General features: G+C 49.5%; 2 protein-coding genes across 4 annotated transcripts in view; both read left to right on the top strand.

Annotated features, from left to right (window-relative positions):
• Nucleotides 1-824, top strand: part of LOC102963787 (CMRF35-like molecule 1) — a 101,833-nt gene extending 101,009 nt beyond the window's left edge. For all 3 annotated transcript variants that reach the window (XM_042965498.1, XM_007091227.2, XM_042965497.1), the window contains one exon: nt 585-824. The gene's annotated coding sequence lies outside the window, so the exon portion shown is untranslated. The remainder of the gene's footprint in view (nt 1-584) is intronic.
• A 538-nt stretch (nt 825-1,362) lies between these two features.
• Nucleotides 1,363-6,058, top strand: LOC102962853 (CMRF35-like molecule 2). The gene is made up of 3 exons (XM_015541659.2): nt 1,363-1,738; nt 3,772-3,883; nt 4,585-6,058. The coding sequence occupies exons 1-3, from the start codon at nt 1,621-1,623 to the stop codon at nt 4,850-4,852; spliced, it is 498 nt and encodes a 165-aa protein (XP_015397145.2). The 5' UTR covers nt 1,363-1,620; the 3' UTR covers nt 4,853-6,058.
• The last annotated feature ends 2,138 nt before the right edge of the window (nt 6,059-8,196 follow it).

Raw genomic sequence — 8,196 nt, 5'->3', positions numbered from 1 at the left:
GGCCCCCCAGAGCCCTCATAACCGAGATCTTAGACTCAGAAAGACTTTTAAAAGAGATGCATCTCATTACACGTGGGAGGTGCTCAAAATGCCTTGAATGAGGGTGACGATGATAATAGATGTTTTCTGAGTTACCGCAATTAATGAAATGGGCATCCAAAGCAGTAGTGGCTGAAGCCAGCTTGCATCGGCTCATAAGAACTGATTATGGGCTTATCTTCCCAACCCCGTGTCCAGTGACAGCATGTTGTTGGCCTGAAATCAGTCGTGGTGAGAGCATTTACACCACAGAAATTGGCAAACAGTATAAACCATGGCTACTCCTCGACTCCCCTCACCCCGCCTTGCTCCTTACCCAGAGTCAGTTTACCGGCCTATCACGGTCTGCTTGCTTAAATCTGATATAATTGTCTAAGTGCCCTAGCCTGGGTGCAATTAAACTGGACTGGAAACCTCTTCCCACTCCTTCATGTGGACTGGCTGACCTCTCCAGATGCACGTGGGTTGACCCTAGGATTCCTCCTGGGTCCAGGTTGAAACTTTGGAGTCACTTATGAATTTTGGTTCTTTTTTTTCCATCCCAGCTCCTGGCTCAGCTCCTTCCTGCTTGTCCCTACTTTCTCCCACCCACCACACACTGAGGTTATAAACACCGTTTGGAAATGTGTGACCACTTTACATTTTTATAGAGGGCACCCCAAAGAGTTGTATGGCTAGCCTGAGAGAGGAAGGGGAGAAAGTTGTAAAGAAAGATGGTGAGGCTCCGGGTACTGTGATGGGGGGTCAATGGGAAGGAGTCAGCTCATGCCCCAAACCTCTGTCGAGAAGCCTAATAGGGTCTCCTTGGGACTGAGCCCTTCTCAGCAATGCGTCACTCCTCCCTCAAGTGTAGTCTGGATGAGAGCCAGGGGTTTACTTTTCCTCTCTTGAGAACATGTGGAGAGCAGAGTAAACAAGAAGTTGTACTCTTGCAGAACAAGTTTGAATTGCAGAAAACCTAGAATGCAGAGCCTCTCTCCAAAGGGAGATATTTTTGTGTGTGACTGAATTTCACGTCTGGCAAAGGCTGCCAGTCTAAGGATAGGGCAAGACAGTCAGCTCACTCTGCTGAGAACTAGCTTTGTTCCAATTCTCCCTGTCCCCAAGGGCTGGCATCCCTATGTGGTTACTCAGTGTTTCTGGGCTTATAGAGCACAGGTCTCTACTTATCTTTCTGGCTGTAGTCTCCAAACCCTCTGGCTTAGGTCCTAAGTTCAGATGTCCCTCCAGGTCCCCATACCTGAGCCTGGAACCACCTATACCTCCTTGGCAAGTTTCCCCTTGGGCTTCAGGCATACAGCTACTGAGGGGACCCATTGAGATAGAGTCCTGGGACATGGCTTGTGTTTTCCAGGCTCTTTGTCCCTGACGGGCCCCAGCTCTGTGACAGGCACCTTGGGTGGCTCTCTGAGTGTGCAGTGTCAGTATGAGGAAGAGTACCAGAGTTATAAAAAATACTGGTGCCGAGGGCAGAATGAGGGCACATGTGACAATATTGTGGAGACCCAGGGAGAAGCAAAAGAAAAGAATGGTCGCCTGTCTATCAGAGACCATGCTGATCGCCTTACCTTCATCGTGACCATGGAGAACCTCACTGCAGACGATGCTGGATCCTACTGGTGTAGAGTTCGGAAAACATGGTACCTGGGCTTCTGGTCATCTGGCACTTCAGTCCAGGTTAAGGTGTCTGTTTCCCCAGGTAAGAGATCTTCTCACTCCATCAGCGGAGCTTATGGGACATGACTGAACATGGGGATGAGGATGGGTGCCATACTGAAGAGTGTCTTTAGGCCTTGTCTAGTCCTTAGTCCCAGTGGTGTTGGGAAGAGCCTATGATGAGGGCAGAGAGAGAGGTGACTGACCCTTTAGCCTTGGCATGGGTGGGGGTGAGTAGCCCAAGGTGCCCTCACTCTCTCACTCCATTGCCTGGGAGGCCCCTCCCTGCTGGACCAAGACTATTTCCACATGCCCTTTGGAAACCTGCACTAAAGGAAATAAGCTCTTTGTATATACATCTTCAGCTTGCTCACAGAACATTCCCTCTACTATACTGTCCTGAAATTAACCTCACTCCTCTCATTTCAAAAAATAAGCTTCTTGAGTGGAAGCTGCTCCTTCTCCTACCTCGATGTGCTATAGGGCTGTGAAGCTGTGTCCAAATTCTCCCACCCCTTCATTACAGCTTCCAACCTATTACTGTCCTATCTGCCTCCTTTAACATTTTTGTCACATGGCCACACCCCTCTACCTCTCCTTTGCATGGCCTTCCATTAGCTTCTAGTTTACTCCCTAATCCCTGCCATTGTCTTGGGAGTTTTTAATGAATAACTAGTCCAACATCCTTTTCTTGGGTTCCGTGACCTTCTTGACTGCAGTGGCCCACATTTCCACTTTCCAGAATTCCACTCCATGGCAACGTTGCACAGCTTGCTGTCACCCCAAACTGGTCCATGTTCAGAACCCTACACTCAGACATTGTACTTTTGGACAGCTTTCTGTGTATCAGCTTTCCCACACCCTCACCCCCACTGGCCCTATCTATTCTCAACCTCACATATGCCTCCAATCCTTTGATGCCTCTCTCCATTCTCTCCCCATTTATTACCCATCCTGCTCCTGCCCTGATCTCACTTCCTTCCTCAACCCTCATGGAAGACTACATTTTCTTCTCTCACCAGTACCCTCCACTCTTGTACACCACTTCCCTACCTACTTCTCGAAAACTTCATCCCTGGATCCATCTTAAAATTAGGGTGAGCAACCATTGGGGGTTGCCCAGGACTGGCAAGTTCCTTGGGATGCAGGACTTTCAGTGCTACAACTGGAAAAGTCCCAGGCAAGCTAGGGCAAATTGATCCCCTACCTAAAATCTATTTGCTCCAGTACTGCTGAAGAATAGTCACAGAAGGCACCTATGGGTGTCAATACAAATTCATGGTTTCTAATATGACCCTCCTGTTCTTCTACCTTACTAAGGGAGTACGGGATACCAGACGTGAACTCTCTCAATTTCTTTTCTTCTGCGCTTACACACTTCTGTGCTGCTTAACTCATTCTTCCCTCTTTCCCTTCTAGGTGGAAGGAAGTTTCCTTCTGTTCAATAACGGTCATCCTGAAGCTGGCTTCTCACCCTGTAGCTCCTTGCCTCTCCATTCCCTTGAGCCAAATTCTCTCTTTGCGCATCTGTATCCTTCTTCCATCGATTATCCACACTCTTTACCTCAACCTGGAAACAGGCTCGAGTCCTAAAACTATCTTGTAATCCCTGCGGCCTCCGCTAGGCGTCACCATCCCTCATGTCTTTCCTTTGTCTGCCTGGAAAGTAGCTGAGGTCCATGTCCTCCTTTGTGCTCCTGCTGCACCTGATGGAGTCTGCCCCTGTACTCACTTTCTATTGACCTGACTCCATCTATTTAGACTCATCCCTGTCCCTCCTCCCTATGGGGCTCCTCGTCAGCTGCGGAAGCCCCTGAGAGACCCCTGCTGTCACCCCAGGCAGAGTCAGACTTGGGATGGAAAGAAAGACCTGGCACTTACTAGAGATGGCTTTTATGACCAGTTCTGAAAAAGTCTCACTTGGTCCCTGAGGGGCTCACTCCATCCAGGAGGTGGCCTGGGTCTAGCTTCAGAGTCCCTTTTGTGAGTGGGTGATGGTGTGCAACATTGGGTCCAAATGGGCACTTCATGCATGGCTAGGGAGAGGGCGGCACCTGATGTGTGACTTGTCTCTAGCACCACGTAAAACCGCAGAGGAGACCACATGTCAAGCTGCATCTGACATCTTTCCGGGGCTGAGTACCAAGCAGAACTTCAGTGCTGAGGAAGTGTTGATCCACTGCTCGGGGTAAGGGATCACAACCTACAAATCACAGAAGGGGTTCAGAAGCTTTATGGGACCTTTGGGTGGGGGCTGACAACACACCATGCTCTTTTTACCTCACTGCTGCTGGGTTTTCTTCCAGTTCTGGTCCTGATTTTTACATTCTCCATGGCTGCATGGGGATTCCTCACGGAAAATACCACTTGTTCTGTGAACCCTCTCCCACATGGGGCAGCTACAGGGGACCAGGAGGCTGGTTCAGGTGGATGTGCAGCCTCTCCCACCCCACCCCACCCCCTCTACTTCTCCACCTGGTTCTGGACTCCAGGTTCTGGTTCTGTCCTCCCAACCCGGGCTTGCCTCCAGAGGTCTTGGCTGTATCAGAGATCCTATACCAGGAGCCGCTTGTGGGGGCCAGAGCAGGGAGATGGACTGGCTCCAGGCTGTTTTTCTCCTCCCAAAGATACCCAGAAAAGGCCATGATGTTTCTGTCAGGTCCTGCAGGACAGAGGACAAGGATCAGGACTTTAAAGTGAGGGTGAGGGTGGCTTTCATGATCAAGGAAGGGGAGGGGGCCCAGAGAAGTGCTGCCCTGACACGTGTCCTTTCCAGGTTTGATCCTAAGTGATTTGGGCTCAGGTTGCAGGGACAGGTGGGGAGAGAAGGGTCCTGGCCCCAGTCCCTTGAGGAGGCAGCTCACTTTCTGTCCCTATTTCCCCGGACAGGTCCTCGTCCAGCAGTGTCCACTTGCTGCTCCTGGTCTTCCTGAAGCTGCCCTTGTTCTTGACATTGGTGGGTGCTGTCCTCTGGGTGAACAGGCCTCTGAAGGGCCCTGGAGGAAGTCAGCCTGACAAAGAGAAGCCATCACGTAGTGCACCGTCCCCAGGAAAGCCCTGTCCAGGAATACAGCCTTTCAGACCAGATAGAAGAGACCTTCAGACTCTGGACTCCAGGGCAGGGGGGCAGCAGTGCCTGGATTCTGGAGGCACCTAAGTCTTCTGGAGATATTGTTCCTGTATCTCAAGGGAGAATCCTGGGTCTTGGATGACACTTGTTGCAAGTGCTCAGGTGCAGGAAGGATGAGTCTCCTGGGCCAGTGTTTGGGGTCCTCCTCTCTCTATCCCAGATTCCTTGGCCCCTTGCTCTTATGCCTACCTCTCAAGGGCAAGAATTCTCTAGAGGTTACTGGAAAGTCCAGCCCTTTACTCTTTTCATTGCCACAAAAGCTCCTCAGCTCAGTGTCTCCCAGGGTAATAACCACCTCCTCCCTGTAGCCAGGAGGCTCCCTGAGGACTTACCCCGCATAGTCTCAGTCTTCGGGCTCAACAGGGCTTCAACCTCACTTGTGTCCCTGTGATCAGGGAATGTACGCTGTGCTCAAACATCTCTGCCTGGGCCGGCCATGACTGAAGAGCTTTCGGTTAAAGCCCTGGAGCTGGTTGGAGCTGCAGTGGGTGCCCCCAATATCACTCCCAGAATTCTCCACCCTTGTGGGCCTCCTGCACACAGGGCTGGTGGACAGTCCACTGTAGCAGAAGTGTGGCTGAAGCCACCTGTCAACAGTTGGTGCTTTCCATAGGAGAAGCAGACAGTTTTCTAAAGACAAGGACACAGAGGTGAGGAGTACCTCCCCACATCAGGTTGACATGATGCCACAGCCACCACGGAGCACACCAGCCCTGGCAAGGGCTCTGTTGGGTTTGAATGCTTGTCAACGGCTCCCTCCCTGAAGTTTGCAGCGAGGCGCGCAGTCTGTTATAAGCACGTGTCACCATCTTCACTCAACTCCTTGTGTGTGGAGCAGCCCTCTCGTCTCCACCAAGCCCAAGCCTTCCCTGGGCTAGTGATGCCAGTTTCCAGAAAACACTCCAAACTCCGGAGCACTGAGTTTGCAGGCAGGGCCGCCACACTCAGAACCTGAACCCTGGCGTGGCTCCCACAAGGGCAGGGCCATTGGAGGAGAGCTGGGACTGGCCCAGGACTCCGCTGAAGGAGAAATTCAGCCAGGGAGGCACATCCAGACCTTATTAATAAAACACAGGGCGGTGTAGGAAGCACAATGATGGGCAAGAAAGAAGCTTATGATGTACTTTATTCTGTTCCAAAGTTATTTCAAGCATTCTTGTTTCTTCACTTTCCAGATAAATTTTCAAGTAAACTTGTGTATGATCGGAATCGTATTAAACTTATAGATCAATACTGGGAACATTGACATCTTTACTATGTTGAGTCTTCCAGTCCATAAACATGGTATCTCTTGCAATTTAGTTAAATATTCCTTGGCTTCTATCACCAGTGTTTTGTAAATTTAAGTATCTGGATGTTGCATGTGTTCTGTTAGATTTATACCTGGGTATTTTGTCTTCTTTTTGAGCACTCGTGAACAACACTGTACTTTTCCTTTCATTTTCTACATCCTCATTGCTAGTTTACAAGTAAGATTGTGTGTGTAATTGTGTATATGTGTGTGTATGCATATGTGTTTATGTATGTATGTATATGTGTTGGTATATATGTGTGTATGTGTGAGTGTGTGTATGTGTGTGCATGCATGTGTGTGTATGTGTGTGTATGTATGTATGTGTGTATATGTATGTATGTGTGTGTGTATCGATCTTTATTCATGCGACTTGTTAAATTAATTTACCAGTTCTAGCAGTTTGGTAAAAATTTTTTGATAGATTCTTTGGGATTTTCTACACAATTATGTTGCCTGCACAAAGGCACAGTTTTATTTTTTCCTTCCTAATCTGTGTGCTTTAGTGGTGTCCCGGAACCCTAGAAGCCCCTGGAAGGTCTTAAACATTCTGATGACTATGTGGAGCATGTAGCATCGTGGACCCACTGTTTTCCGGCATTTCTGCTTTTAAAAGAGAAGCCAGGAGTGAAGTGGCTCATGTGTACATATAGGCAACAACCTCCACTTAAATAAATATTGTGATCCAAGCAAAACCTATTCATAAGTTCATGCAATTCTCGGATGCAGTCTGTGACCAGTGAGTAAAGCAGAGAAAGTTCAGAGCATCGTTGTGTCTGCCTAGTACTTACACTGGGGCCACATGGTGCCCCCAGCAGACTTGGGACCTGACCTGTCCAGTGCACAGATGGACTCGCAGTATTGTGGTGTGGACCTCCTTGGGGCAGGTCCAAGTCTGCTCCCTGGCCTTATGACTGGGGGGCTGGGGCCTCAGCCCTTCTGGGCCCCTCATTCTTTAATCTGATGTGAAGGCACTATATTAAGATTCTTCCAGGTGGCAGCTCTAAACCGGGACTGTAAATTTCTTGACACTCCTGTTATTGAGAGTTGGGGGTGTGTCCCCTCCCCTTGAGTCTGGGTGGGTCAGGGCTGTGAGGTCAGTAGCTTAGAGCAGATTCCCAACTTTTCCCTGTAATTATCCTCCTAAGGATATCCTCCTAATGATGTTGTTTAGTAATTTTCTTTTATTAGAACCCGCCCGCCCCGCCATAGGTATGAAATTTTAATACCAAAGATATACTATACACCTATGTTCTATATCTCAATCAGTCGATCCATCTATCAACTGATCACCTATGTTTTGTACATAAAAATAATTTTCAGTATAAAAACAGCATTTTTTTTCACCCCCCAAAAAACAGTGTTCATCGCCATCGGACATCAGAATGCATGGATAGAGTATGGTGACAGTGACCCTGTGTGACTTCTGAGGCAAGGCCCAAAGGAACCCTGTAGCTCCATCCTCCATTTCTTGAAATGTTTGTTTTGGATACTCTCCTTCTCAGAACCCAGGTCCACATGGAGAGGCCTCCTGTAGGATCTCAGGTCAACTATCAAGATTGAGATCAACCTGGCACATGCTCTAGACACGCAGAAAAGAAGCTTCCAGATAACAGTAGCACCCAGCCATTTAGGTCCCCCCCCCTCCACTGCCATTATGTCTTTCCAGCTGAAGCCCCAGAGTTTTTGGAGCAGAGACAGGCCATCCCTGCTGCACTCTGTCCGAATTCCTGACCACAGAATCTGTGACATGACAGGCAAATTGCTGTTTTGTGCCCCACAGAAGATCTAAGCAGAGAGAACTGGACGTTCCAGTCCCAGGCAGGACAGTTCAGAGGAACATGCTGCCTCTGCCGGATGCACAGTGGGCTGGGGGGAGGCCCCTGGGAGACACAGCCCTAGGAGACACAGCCCTGTGGTGGGAACCTGGGGCCGACTCTCCACGTGGTAACATGCATGGGCTCCTGGGCCTGGAGGTATTGCCCTTTTCAGAGGCGTGAATCAGAATCATGTGGGCTGGAGCTGTCAGCACTGGTGGGAGGTGTTCCCCACAAGAAGTCACCTGCTGCTGTAGAACACC

Source organism: Panthera tigris, chromosome E1, assembly GCF_018350195.1.
Source record: "Panthera tigris isolate Pti1 chromosome E1, P.tigris_Pti1_mat1.1, whole genome shotgun sequence".
In the NCBI taxonomy this organism is placed as follows: domain Eukaryota; kingdom Metazoa; phylum Chordata; class Mammalia; order Carnivora; family Felidae; genus Panthera; species Panthera tigris.
Note: the sequence above shows the minus strand (reverse complement) of the source record. Positions and strands in the feature narration are given on the sequence as shown.